The 13,863-nt window shown below is 36.9% G+C and overlaps 2 protein-coding genes across 2 annotated transcripts; one reads left to right on the top strand and one right to left on the bottom strand.

Moving 5' to 3' along the window:
• Window positions 1-440: 440 nt before the first annotated feature.
• Window positions 441-8,366, bottom strand: LOC111777190 (transcriptional elongation regulator MINIYO). The gene is made up of 10 exons (XM_023656664.1): window positions 8,088-8,366; window positions 6,604-7,675; window positions 6,118-6,230; window positions 5,739-5,917; window positions 5,360-5,465; window positions 5,008-5,268; window positions 4,223-4,411; window positions 1,765-4,092; window positions 1,019-1,228; window positions 441-822 (listed from the first exon to the last, which is right to left on the bottom strand). The coding sequence occupies exons 1-10, from the start codon at window positions 8,319-8,321 to the stop codon at window positions 619-621; spliced, it is 4,896 nt and encodes a 1,631-aa protein (XP_023512432.1). The 5' UTR covers window positions 8,322-8,366; the 3' UTR covers window positions 441-618.
• Window positions 8,367-9,845: 1,479 nt separating this feature from the next.
• On the top strand, window positions 9,846-13,390 carry LOC111777858 (F-box protein SKIP23-like). The gene is made up of 2 exons (XM_023657583.1): window positions 9,846-11,130; window positions 12,973-13,390. Exons 1-2 carry the CDS (start codon window positions 9,958-9,960, stop codon window positions 13,000-13,002), a joined length of 1,203 nt encoding a protein of 400 aa, XP_023513351.1. The 5' UTR covers window positions 9,846-9,957; the 3' UTR covers window positions 13,003-13,390.
• The last annotated feature ends 473 nt before the right edge of the window (window positions 13,391-13,863 follow it).

A 13,863-nucleotide genomic window follows, 5' to 3' on the forward strand; every position in this document is an offset into this window, starting at 1 on the left:
ATTTAGGAATAAATGAATTTCTATAATGAGTTATGCGTCTAATTACGTATATATTTATAGTTACCTTCAAAAATGCTTACGTATATATTTATAGTTACCTTCAAAAATGCTGTAAACTACTAGGGAAATAGTGATTTGAATTATGTAACCACGATCTTGCTATGAGCCATGGATCTAGAAAGAAAAAACATTAAAATGTTGAAGCTCAAATCACTAGTTTGAATCATCGAGGCCCTCACATTAGTTAGAGAGAATGAAGTATGTCTTATAAGGATATGGAAACCTCTCCCTAATAGATGCATTTTAAAACTGCGAGACTAACGACGATATCTAAAGGTCCAAAGCGGACAATATGACCAAAATAGACAATATCAACTAACTATGGGACAATATGGCCAAAATAGACAATATCGGCTAACTATGGGACAATATGGCCAAAATAGACAATATCGGCTAACTATAGGGATACCGATGGAGTTTTTTTAAAAACAAAATTTGAGAGTGGCCTTAATCACCTTTTGGGTTCTTGGTTGTTTCCTACGAACTACCGAAAGAATTTACAAACTATAAGAATACAGAGAGACCCAGCAGTTTAATTTAGATAAGAATACAGAACATTCATATTGTTGACAGTTTGTCTTTTGCAGCACAACCCAGCTCCTCAACTACAGTCAAAAGAGAGGAGTTCCTTTCACAAGCTTCCTTCAACACCTCCAGCCTTTTCTCTACTGCGCTCGTTTCGATTGACGTACCAATACCCTTTTGTCCAGTTACAAGATACGTCGATGGCTCGGTATATAAGACGAGATTCAACATCATTGCCTGAGATTATGTTATTTTTTATCAGAATGCATCCGTTAACATGGTAGAATCAAACTTAACTAATAACAGAACATAATCATGAACTTTGTGCGTTGGTATGGATAATGCCCACAACTGTTATCAAATGGCATCATATTAGGCGTTACGGCTAGGGATATTAATTGAAACTTGAAGCTATTTAGACTAACTTTCATACCTTGTGCTGATGCTTTTGGGAGTAGTCTCGCAAAAGAGACCTCGAGAGCTTGTTCCGAAGCAACAAATTGTCGACAGGGTAAGAGTGGAATATGTAGGATGATAGGTGGTGTAGAACTAGTAAATAGGCCACTGAACCTCGACTTGCGGATTTGTCAAGGGCACCTGAAACCCATGATTTCAAATAAGCTTCCAAAATGGCTTCATTATCCTGTGAGGGAACAATCTTGTCAGGTTAGATTGACCAGTATATGAGTTCAACAAGTATGTCAATGTTATAACTAAAAGGGTAGAACAATCAGTAAGAATCTGGAGAATTTAACGCTGACTCTTGTGAGCGTCCGTTTATATTTAATTTACTACTCGCATCAAATTTGTCGAGAGAGGATGGTTAAAAGAATCGCAATCACTTATACAACCCCTCCCCCAAAAAGGAAAACAAAAACAAGCACACAAAAATTCGACTAACTTCTTGAGTTTCTCTCTTTTTCACTTTTTTATTTTCTCATCTTTTTCCTGCCTTGTCTAAACATTGAGTGCACACCACTACTTCTAATAAACACTGTAACTGTAACTACGAGGCCTTTTGGGAACTTAGAACCCATTTTATAGCATAAAAGCCCACCATCTAATTCTTCTGCTGACAAGAGGGATACCCCCAAAAAAGATTTTTGTATTCTATATACTTTCGTATCGTATTGTAAATTTGATCCAAAATGTATACAGATGCGAAGAGATAGAACGCACCTCAATCGGATGTAGATACCCTTCAGCATCAGCGATGCACTTCTCAAGAGGTGGAAGAAGATCAAAAACACGAGCACCATTTAGTGCATTCCATGTGGCAAGACGTGTTGGAGATTCAACACATTGGTGAAGATATAATACAATTTGCCGTCCATACAGTACATCACCATAGGATACAGCAGAGAACTGCTCCACTAGAGTTTCAATAAATGTTGAGTAACTATCATGGATCTCGGATTGAAACATTAGGAACTCTAAATTGCTTTTATTTTCTGGCTGTGATACCAAGTGTTTTGCATCCTTCTGCGTGATGTTTACAGAAAGTCTACAAGACCTAGCTTCATTAAGACGCTGACCGTAGAGGTCTTGCAAAACCTCGTAAACATCCCTACTCTTCTCATCATCCAAAACTCCCATACCAGCGAGTAAAAGAACAGATAAGGAATGCAATTTCCAAATCAATGGCACACTTAGGACAGGTGAAGGGAAACCATCAGGTAGAAAGGTGGAAAATGCTTCAACACCTAAAATAAAGAAGAGTCCACTCTTAGCAACCTCAAGGAAATCACCAGAGTCCTGCATAAGAATTTGTGCATCAGATGTTTGAAGACCAACATGCTTGATATCACGGATAGTTGAGATTGGACTGAAAAACCAATGGCTAGGAAGTGGAAGTCTTTGGTAAGCCCACTGTTCTATCAAACAAGTACAGTCTTCGGCCATCCCATTTGTTTCATCTGACTCCTCGTATATTGTATCCAAAGAAACATTGCCATTCATAAATGTTTTGTCACTAAAGTTGCTCTTATTCTTCATGGATTTGGATTCCTTTGGAGTTAACCATCTATCCTTATAGTGAGAACTTAATGTTTTACAAAAAATCAAGCAGTCATCTTCACTGTACTTCCAGCCAAATTGCTTCACTGCTCCATTGAGTCGGAGAAAATTCTGAATATAAAGATTGAAATTATGCAAAATAGGAGCCTGGGTCAAAAAATTTACAGTTTTCTCGACCAAACCTGTATTTCCTGGCCCAAGAACCAAGCATACAGCCAAGGAAGAATTTATGCTTTGCACGGTCAAGGATTCCTGAGCAATCAGTATATTTAAAGTTGGAATGGCCTGAAATGCTTCAACGAGTGACATAAGAAATGCTGCATCGTTTTGTGCTAATAAAACATCAGGGGACCAATATCCACCACCAGACACGCCCCAACCAGTTCCTACTCCAGGTGCAGGGCCCCCTCTGCCAAAGGTCTCTATTAACTGCAGAGAGTCGCACTCCAACGCAATTACTTTGGTAAAAAGGTCAAGCACACTTTTCTGTTCAATGAGGGATGTCTTGAACATCCCAACCCTTAAAATTTCCCCTTCCCTCGAGGAATTATAATCTTTGGGAGAATAATCCTGGCTCTCAGTCTTGGCTAAATGGATCAGTCTATCAATATGCACAATACTCAGCATCAACCCATGAAGGCAACATACAGAAGCCAGGGACGTTTCAAATTCTCCATGTTCTCTCAAAAAACAAAGATCCTCTACAAAAGAGTTACGTCCAGAGGGATAGGTTTCAGGTTTCATATCAGATGCATCTGCAAAGCTTAGAAAGCCATGCTTAATTATCACAAGTCCAATTCGTGGTATAAACTCTGGTATCCAAGGCACAATCTGACCACTTCCTTCCTGCGACATAATATCATGCGGGATGATCCTTTCAACTACTTGAGACAGCATCTTCATGACAGCTGAATAAACCCACAACAATGGCGCCAGAGATATACCCTTAAACCCAAAGCCATTCATGGTCCCTTTTTGTGACTCAAAGAATTTGGATATGAAAGGATCACTCTTTGACTCTAACCATTTTGTAGCTAAATCAACAATTGGAACAACACAACTCCAGGACCAAACTTCTGATTCATTACCAGCATGTCCTGGTTCTTGACTGTCTAAATGTTTCTGTGAGAAAAAATTAGGAAGTCTTCTAGCCAAAGCCTCCAGAATATGGTAGACCTCCATAGAAATGGTTGTAAATTCACGAAGGACATTATTCTCAATAAGTTTGTCAAAATTTGGTGGACTCAACCATAAGCACAACGCAGGGAAAACATCAGAAAAGTAAGACACACAATATCCATACTGAATGCAAACCTTCCACAACCTTAATTGTTCAACCATCAAAGTTGAAGAAAGTTTACATTTTTCCTTCCCTGACTTGACCCAATGGTCGATGGAGGAAGTATAGTGATACAAATGCCATATCATGGTTTGAAAAGCTCCACTTTTCACAAACTCAATACAGTTCTTCCTGTCTGAACGAGATAAAACCTGTTGTGTGAAAAAATGAGGTAAAAAAACTAAAATCAGTTCACGCAACTGTCTGGGAGTGGAAAAGGCAACCAGTCGATTAACAGACAAATAAACAAATATTGGAACACATAAAAGCACTAGAAAGTACCTTCAGGAGGACAACAGACTTTATTTTTAAGGAAAGAATATCAATTTTGTCGCTCATTGTAAATCTGTGAATAATCAACTCAACGAGCCTTTCACATATCATGATTGCCCGTGCACATGCTGGGGAATGCCTTGCTATTGCAACAAGTATTGAAAGTATACAATCTTCCAAAGCTACTGAAGGACCTGCCTAAAACCACACAATTTGTCACAAGTATAAAATCATTTGCAGCATAATCAAATAGGTGAAGTAAAAATGTTAAATAACATATGTAAAATCAAAACAATTGTAGAAACCAGTCTGGGATAAAAGAAAGAGGCCAAAAAAAAAAAAAATAATAATAAATAAACAATGCTTCAGATGCCACATTTTAAGAGTTACAAAATCAGTAATTCGTTTTGCCAAAAAATAAATAAATAAACAATACTTCAGATGCCATATTTTAAGAGTTACAAAATCAGTAATAGATTGACTTGGAAGCCCTAGGTAGGTCTTTCATTAGTTGCAACAGTTATTATCTATCTCACGTGTAGCATTGGGATAGATAGCCATTCCTTACGCAAATTATAAACTGCAGTATGAAATCTAATTAATAGTTCATTATTCATTGAGGTTGTCTTTACTTTCTTAATCATTTATTAAAGAACTTTCTCAATCAATCAGACATACAAATTTAATACTGTTGAGAACCATACTGGTACTTTCACATAACCTGGGAAAAAAGCGGCAGTCACCCTCAATAGTCAAATTCAAAAGTTCAGCATTCAGACACAAAAAATGCATACCTCTAGAAGATAGCGGAGCCTAGGAAGAAGTCCCATTCGAACCAGACCTGCTGCAATATCTTGTTGTGCAACCACAATATCATCCTGGATGGTATATTTCTCTCCATCTTCAACATTCTCAACATCTTCACTAAAAGGAAGAATATTAGAAGGTTTAGCACTATACTTCCAAAATCCACCATGGAGGAAACCGGCATTGATCTCTGGTTTACTTCGGAATACAGCAGCAGTGCAGAGATCCTTCTCATAAGTTGATGTTTTCTGAAAAAAAAAAAAAAAAAAAAAAAAAAAAAAAAAAAAANATTAAAATACGACAAGAATTTGGAAAGGCTGTATGTTATAGTGATCCTACCTCTAGGGTATCAAAGAAGGTCTCGTTCAAATTACAGCTCAATACACACTGAATAACTTCAGCACAAGCTAGAATGACAGAGTTATGATTATCATCCAGGCACATCCTATACATTGACAAAAATATGAAGTGACTAGGGATACTGAAAATCATAAAACTGTCAAGGGATGGTTAAGAAAAAGAATAAAAAGCATTGAGGATAAGATGGTTTAACCACATCTCAGAGTGACATAAACTTTAAATGACAAGCCATGGGTCCATTTTCACAAATTTGAAAGGATGACAGCAGCAGCAGTCAGGTGTAGCATGAACAAAGCAATGAGTAGATCAATGCATGTAAAAATGAATGTCAATAATGCAAGTATTAAGGGAGTCTTACCTCAGTGACAAAGCAAGCTCTGGTTCAGGGCCAAGAATATAAGCCCAAATTGCATTGTAATCAACAGAGCTACTATCTTTAACCATTGTGGACCCAACTTGTTTCAAGCGTGTGTTAAGCGATGCCTTGTCAAGCACATTTGAAATGACATGCAACCCAAGGACACGTTGACCTGGTATCTGACACCAACGAGAAGCTAGAGTGAAAATGACAGAAGGTTTGGGAGTTTAAAATAACAATGATGTAGAAGATTAGACATAAAAAATAAAAAAGGATTAACTTTGAAAGAAAAATGAAAAATATGGGCCAAAAGTGGAAAAAAACTAACAGTATTTTATGGTGGAAAAAATTGTCACTACAATGAAGCAACTATACTGACCACACTCCTCGTCAGTGCCACAGCTTCTTTAATTGTGTAACCTGCAGCACTTGGATCCCCCTCGGTTCGAAGAAAATCTCGTGAAGCAACATTCTCAGTGCTGTACCCATGAACTGCCTCATCACCCGCACAAGGTAAAAAATAGAGAGTCATTATTAGAGAAAAAAATACATACCATGTAAACATAATACATTCTTAAACGTTCTAGTGATGATTGAAAGCTTTGAAAATGAAAAAACAAGATTTCCCAATGACCTAAATAAAAAGAAAATGATGGGAATAATTTCTGGCTCTTATCATTCTCATGCAAGCTTGGAGATTGGAAATTGCAAACATACCATCATCATGACATTGGAGGAAAATTGCATTTACAATTGATTGATTTGGCTCACTTATTAGACAGCATCATATGAACAGATACTAAGAAAGAAGCAATCCCCCCCCAACCACAAAGGAAAAAGGACCATAAAGTACTAAAAGTCTCACCATTCTCTGACTGCTGAAAAGAATAGCTTTCGAGTATATTCCCTTCCAAGGAAAACCTCAACGACCTTACCGCTTCAACCCTTTCATTCCATGCATTCCATGCACTACTACCTGAGTCAAATTTCTGCACTGCAACATTTTGAAGCCCACTCTTTCTATATTTTAGTGCTGTCGTTCCAGAGGTTACACCATTCTCTATGTTGGGAGAACCATTTCTATCATGTGTGCTCTCTTTTTGTAGATTACCCAACTCATAATCGTTGCTCACGTCTGGCTTTGATGACCCCTTCTTCAATTTTCCCTCACCCCTCATTTTCAGGGTTTTCAATAGTGCTGGGCTCATCTTCTCCATTATCTCAGCCTGTGCTTCAGCAATCTCTTCTAGTGACATTCTTTGTATTCGTGCACAATTCTCAGCATCAATCTGACTCTCCAGTGTCGAGAATGCATCTTCTCCCTTAATATTGGACTCAAAACAAGGAACCATTTCTGAATTCAAATGATGGAGCCTCGTAGCCATGTCCTGCAATGAAGTACCATCAAGTGGAACTCCCTCCTTAACTTCACTCTCTGAAATATGTCCCCATTGATCATAATCATCTTGAAGATTCTCTGGAATGTGTTGCTTATCCAACCCTTTCAATTCCACGTTATTCATTGACCTCGCAAATTCTAAACCAGCTGCGTTTGTCTTGTTTCCAGTGGGCTTATTTACAAAGTCGGACGAACTATGTTCAATATTCATAAGAGAAGGTGCAAGCACACCAGCTGATAAGGGCTCACATGACATATTATCCCTAGTGTTATTTGCTTCCCCGGCACGAATTAGGTCTTCAGTTTTTGCTAAGCTTGCCACTTTATTTTCCTCTCCGCTTGCTGCATCGTGGTTGTGACCTGGAACAGCCTCTCTCCACCTGCCAAAGTCTAAGCTACTTTTCTTTTTCCTTTGTATTGGATTAGCAAAATTCGCTATAGAGTCAATCTCCATCAATCTTTCATCTTCTTCCTCGTCCCCCGGCCGGTCATCTCTGATGTTATCCCCACCCATTTTACTAGTAACTGATTCCCAATGCTGAAAAAACAGATTGGATTGTTAATAACATTCGGACTCCAAAATCCGTTAATATGAGGAAAATATAGTGCGGGCCAGTGACTTATGTTCTTTAAATTAATCTATTTGCGCCTGGAGAAACGCTACTCAAAAAAAAAAAAAAAAAAAAAAAAAAAAAAAAAAAAAAAAAAAAAAAAAAAAAAAAAAAAAAAAAAAANTTAATTTTGAAGTCAACTAAGCCACTCTCATTTCCTTTCTTCAGATCATATTGCACAATATTGAAGTTCATAATTTTTTTAAAAAAAACCTACATCACTAGACTCTCCTTCCGACTACCTTAAAATCAAGTTAAACTAATTGAAAAAAAAAATCTAGTTAAGCATAGAAATGGCCGACACTACAAATAGATGAAACAGCCAAAGTGAAATCTCACCGGACCATGAGACCGATGCCGAGCGACCGGAAACGGCAAAACGGAAGGTCTGGGAGGGGCAACCGAGGCAAACGGCTTGCTTTGCTCAGCATCTGAGATACCTTTTTCAACTATTCCACCGACTAATCGCGAGGCATCGTGCTCACTTAGCTGAAGAGCGTTGGTCCCAAATACCTTCGCGCGGGCCGAGCTTTTGGGTTGGCTTCTTCTACTGCTCTGTGTCTTCTTCTCCATGGGGAAGAATAGGTCTGCAAATTCAGAAATTATGACTGAAAGAGCAAACCCGATTTTCTTATATTATGAAAATATTTACCCTCGAAAAAATACGATAAATTATTTTAAATTATCAACAAATGCGGAGTTAGTTTTAATTATATAGATAACTTTTTAAATATTTCATTTTAGTCCTTTATGATTGAAGCTTTTCTTAAAACAACCCTTAAAGAATTTTATTATTGCTAACTTTGACCCCAAAATTATGTAAAAAATAAATTGTGTGAGTTTGATGGAAAAAAAATTATGAGGTTGGTTTGAAAATAGTTCAAATTTCAAGGATTAAAATGAAACATTTCAAAATTAAATGAAAATTTACGAGATTGTTTTATAAATAGTTCAAACTTCGAGGATCAATATGAAATTTTTCAAAGTTTAAGGTATGATTGAACCTAATTTCACCATAAAGAAAAATAGCGGAGGAATAAATAGGCTAATATATTTTTTTTGGCATAAGTTGTCTTTGCTACGAAGATAGGAACATTTCTACTTGTTCAATCTCGAAAATGACACGAGGAAGCTTGTATTTTAGGTAACCGAGTTTATGTTATAAACAATTATTGAATATGAACGGAGATGAAATATTCTAATATTAGGATAGCACGATATAATTCTAATTAATTTTCAAACACATTAGAATATTTTAACTTGGTATAATATTTATCAAAGTTTAGAGTACAATCATTGCCCGCTCCCTTGTGTTCGAGGGAGCTGGTGCAACAAGAGGGGAAAGGCTCGGACCTACCTATCTCAATAGGACTTCAAAAAGGAACAAAAGTTGTTGATCGGTTTGTAAAAAGGCAAAAGCTACGAAGAGAGTATGCCCATGCTTTGACATTCAGTAAGTAAAGCAACCGGCACAATATCTATCACTCAAAAGTGTGATTGTATCTGAAAATATTATTACTAAGTAACCATAGAGGATGAGGAATGAGAAATACAATTGAGATTTAAGGTTCAATCTTGACTGAATGGTTTAAATATTGAGAATAAAATAAAATATATTACTAATCAAATGTTTTAAAATATCTAAAAATATTAACTAATTAAAAATATATAAAATATATTATAACCTCTTAACTAATTCAAACTTATTTCAAACTAATAATAAGTCGTATTAAATTAAATTAAATTAAATTAAATTAAATTAAATTTGGACGATTTTCAATTTTATTTATTTTTAATTGTATTTTTTTTAAAATAAAAGTATTCAATTGTTAATTTTTTTATACATGAGTTAAGGATATATTTAATTTAATTTGAGGGAAAAAAATTAATTTTATTGGAATTGGTGGGTAAATTAATTTTTTAAATATTGAGTAAATTAGTGGAAAGATTGAATTAGATAAAAATAATATACTTATCTATTTTTTATACTTAAATAAATGAAAATAAAAGATTGAGGTGAAAATTAATGAATAAATTAATTAATTTTTTCAATAAATAAATAAATAAATAACCGGTGAAGCGCCAAGAATCCGGAACTGTAATGGCCAAAAATCTATAAAAGGGGGATTCATCACCATCACTCAGAGGTTCTTCTTTTTCTTCAATCGGTAGTATTCATTTCTTAAGCTCCAGATTAGTCGAATCATCCATGGCTGAATGGGCTCATCTCCCCAGGGATCTCCTCTGCCTCATTGCTCAACGTTTCGAAACTCCTTTCGACACGATGCGTTTTCGATCGGTGTGTTCCTCGTGGAGATCCGTCGTCAACCCCAAACGCCATAGATCACCGGGTCGATTCCCGTTTCTTCCAAATCACGGCATATCCGACACCACATGGGGTTTCTATCTCACCAAGCGCTCCGTTTTTCGTGTTGAGTCTCCCATGGAACCCTCAATAGGGGACACAGACGGCTGGTTGATCAAGGTCGAAGAAGATACGCGCGGAATGATTAAGATATCAAATCCGATGTCAAAATCTTACTTCAAGCCATTGCCGAAAGAATTCCCCAAGGTACTGAACTTGTTGAATTTTTCGGTTAATGAGCTTTGTCAGGAATATGTGCTGCACTACCTTAATTTTTGGCCTGTGAGTAATCGCCCCGGCGATGCCGGCGACTTGTATAGGGAGAAAGTCGCTTACAAGTGTTTGAATTACGATGGAAGTGAATTTATTTTGGTTACTATTCATGTTTCTGGAAGATTGGCTATGTTTAAGTCGGGGGATGGGCGGTGGAGTACGGTTCCGCACACTGCGTTGCCTTATGATGATGTGACGTTGTTTAAGGGGGATTTTTATGCGGTTGATAATTCTGGGGCCACCTTCCTTGTGGAATCTCAAGATAAGGTCACTTTGGTTGCTGAAGCCGTATTTGGTGGCGACAAGAAGATTTTGTTGGAATCCAATGGTGAACTGTTGTTGGTGGATATGTATTTAACCGTAGACTCTGAAGAGAACTTTGGTTTGGATGGTGAACTTCCTGAAGGTATTCTACAAGAAAAAACAGTTGGGTTTAAGGTGTTTAAACTGCGCAAGGATGGAATTAAGAAGTGGACTGTTGTCCGTGACTTGGGTAACACAATGCTGTTCTTGGGCGAAAATTGCTCTTTTTCTGCATTGGCTTCAGGTTTATATGGTGTTAAAGGAAATTGCATATTCTTTACTGACGGTTTCCTCTGCTGCAATGGGGACGAAGAAGATGTGTTTAAGGGCAGTGACATTGCTATATTTTTCTTGGAGGATGGAAGCATATTACCTTTATGTGATTGTTCCGAGTATTCAAACTTGTTCTGGCCACCCCCACATTGGATCATATCATCAGGAGTAAGTAGTATTTATATTTAGTTTATTCGTGCACTTTTTTTCCACTTTCCTGCTGAAACATTGCATCATGCATAATGGTTTATGGTGAGTGATTAAGCTGGTAACTTTGCTTTGAAGGCTGTCTCAATATATTGAACCCGATGATAGTTCAATTGATTTCCACTTAAATTTTTAAATATGTTGGATGTTTGGTGAACTTTTGTATGACTGACAATGTGAGATCCTACATCGGTTGGAGATGGAAACAAAGCATTCCTCATAAGGGTGTGGAAACTTCTCCCTAGTAGACCTTTTTAAAATTTCGAGGGAAAGCCCAAGGGGGTAGATTATGAGATTCCACATTGGTTGGAGAGGGGAACGAAGCATTCCTTATTAAGGGCGTGGAAACCTCTCACTTGTAGATGAGTTTTAAACCCTTGAGGGGAAGCCCTTGAAGGAAAAGCCCAGAGAGGATAATATTGATGATAAAAATGCCTCTCAATTGAAATGGATATCAAAAGAAGAAATATTTCAAAATTCTTTGAATTACACCATCTATAGGCCCTTCATTTGGTAGAGAAAGGGTTTGGTTGGGAGATGCTCCCATTCTCTTTCCACTAAAGTTCAGCTTTCTCTGTGCCTTGGATCAAGACGGGGCATTCCTTAAGCTAATCTCTGTAAGATAGTCAAAGTCGTTCGCTGGACACTTTTCATTGTTGGAGTTAGTACGAATGACAAGATTAAACAAAAGAATCCTATCTGCTCTCTCCAACTTAATTGTTGTGTTCTATGCACGAGTTCTTCTATGTTCATTGATGGACAGCTTGTGAAGAAATATTGGTGAAATCTCCTCAACACCTTTGGTGACCCTAAACACTAGATTCAAGATATGCTCTTCTCTTTGTTGGTGTCTTTCTCAAAAGAACCCTAATATGCTTTGTCCTAATGTTGTTGGAGTTTCTTTGGGAACATTTGGTCTGAAAGAAATGGAGTTCTGTACTTATTCCCCCTCTTCGATTTCTCAAAATCGGAGCGTTTTTTCTTGTAGCTCATTTGGAGATGTTTGTGTATTTCATTTTCTAATGAACTATAGGTATTCCATCAAAAAAGGAAAAGGAAAACAAGCACACCGTTGTTTGATTTCAATCTTCTGTTTCTTTCCGATCAAACACTCCTCAAGGCAACACAACGAAAGTTCCTCCACAACAGCTGCAATAAAGATCCCTTCATCCTAGTTAACTTAGCTCTTTCATCTACAAATTTCTAGACTCTCAGCCATTTAAGGGTACACTCTTCCAGCCGTATGTTCCTCTGAAATCTAAACCTATCCCTTTTTCCTACCTTGCGCTCAAAAGTTTCATCAGAACTCCCGTTCCTTTTAGTCAACAGAAGGAAAGATAGCCTTTCTTTTAGTTCGTGCTCGCCTCAAGGTCCAAACTCGGAGACATCAAGAGCTTTCCTCATGAATGCTAGGTATTACTCAAAGAGCTTTCCATCTTCTAACACTACGTCTTCAATGCCACCCACATTTAAATGACGATAGAGTTCTTTCTGAAGTAAAATCTCTAGTTTATTTCTTCAAACGATCAGGTGGCTGTCTAGAACCTTTGAACAGAGAAAGATAAAAGTTTCCTTTCATGAACTTTTCTTAAAGATAACTACTGGAATTGATTATTTGAAATAACGAAGTAACGCTTCGTCTTCGTCCTATTTGTAATGTGTTGTGAAAGCTAGCAATAGTAGCCTACAAGAGTCCGATGAAGGGATGGTTTTATGCTGCAATGATCATATCTTATACTTTGCCTATTGTCTCGGTTCCTACATAAATTTAATCTGAAGTGGTAGTATGGTGGAATTCCTTAGGTGCATGATGATCACTTGGCAGCCGTGTGAGAAGTAGGAGAACACATTTTCCTCTACCATTTGTTAAGCTGAACTCCACTCACCCTGCTGGGTCTATTCAATTCCATCTTTCAGCTGAAGGTAATCTGTTAATAAATAAAGTATTTACTTCATTAATTTGAATATAGTTTGCTTTGAAGTGTCTAGCTGTTGCTCTTGCTAACCTTCCATGGATGTGATGTGGGTAGAGGATCTTGATGATGGGCTTGTAAATTCCCCTTTATTGTACTGGACATGAATCTTTAATTGATATCAGTAGCTTTAGCTTATCGTTTCTTCTTTTTCTTTTTGACCAAGGCTTATGGCCTCATGGGGTACTTGGAATTGATTGAGCCTTTCTCTATCTAATAAAAACTTTGGTGGAGATGGTTTTCATTTACAGCAGTTTGCATCTTTCTATGCAAAGATTACTAAATGAAAATTCAATCATTATTGAATTGCATGTATGAGTTCAGATATTCAATCATCGATGACTGTCTTAATTATGCTCGGATTAACCATATTGTTATTGAACTATATTCATTGATACAGTCCCGCTAATAGTTGAGGTACATAATTAATCATGCATGTCAAATGGATTACACACATCATCGCCAAATAATTTTGATTATTCATATGTTTTTTAGAAAATATTTGCTTAACAAGAACAATGGTATAAAACTTACAAACACTACTTTTACCTATAAGTTTTTATGTTTAATCTGTTCACGCTCATGTATTCTGGTGTTTATCAGTAGTCATATGTGTATTCTGGTGTTTATCAGTAGTCATATGTGATCGGTTTACATTACTAATGGAGTTCTTTTTCTATTATTTCTTTTTGTCACATCTTTAATAGTGGGTTGGTTACCC

Source organism: Cucurbita pepo, chromosome LG16 (assembly GCF_002806865.2).
Source record: "Cucurbita pepo subsp. pepo cultivar mu-cu-16 chromosome LG16, ASM280686v2, whole genome shotgun sequence".
Classification (NCBI taxonomy): domain Eukaryota; kingdom Viridiplantae; phylum Streptophyta; class Magnoliopsida; order Cucurbitales; family Cucurbitaceae; genus Cucurbita; species Cucurbita pepo.

What these genes read in the sequence shown, in the direction of transcription:
- LOC111777190 (XM_023656664.1), bottom strand. Translation starts at nt 8,321, where the DNA reads ATGGAGAAGAAGACACAGAGCAGTAGAAGAAGCCAACCCAAAAGCTCG. An exon ending in GAGCTTGCTTTGTCACTGAG is followed by an intron (nt 5,466 to 5,738) that starts GTAAGACTCCCT and finishes GTCAATGTATAG; the next exon opens with GATGTGCCTGGATGATAATC. An exon ending in CCCAAAAGCATCAGCACAAG is followed by an intron (nt 823 to 1,018) that starts GTATGAAAGTTA and finishes ACATAATCTCAG; the next exon opens with GCAATGATGTTGAATCTCGT.
- LOC111777858 (XM_023657583.1), top strand. Translation starts at nt 9,958, where the DNA reads ATGGCTGAATGGGCTCATCTCCCCAGGGATCTCCTCTGCCTCATTGCT. An exon ending in ATTGGATCATATCATCAGGA is followed by an intron (nt 11,131 to 12,972) that starts GTAAGTAGTATT and finishes GGAATTCCTTAG; the next exon opens with GTGCATGATGATCACTTGGC.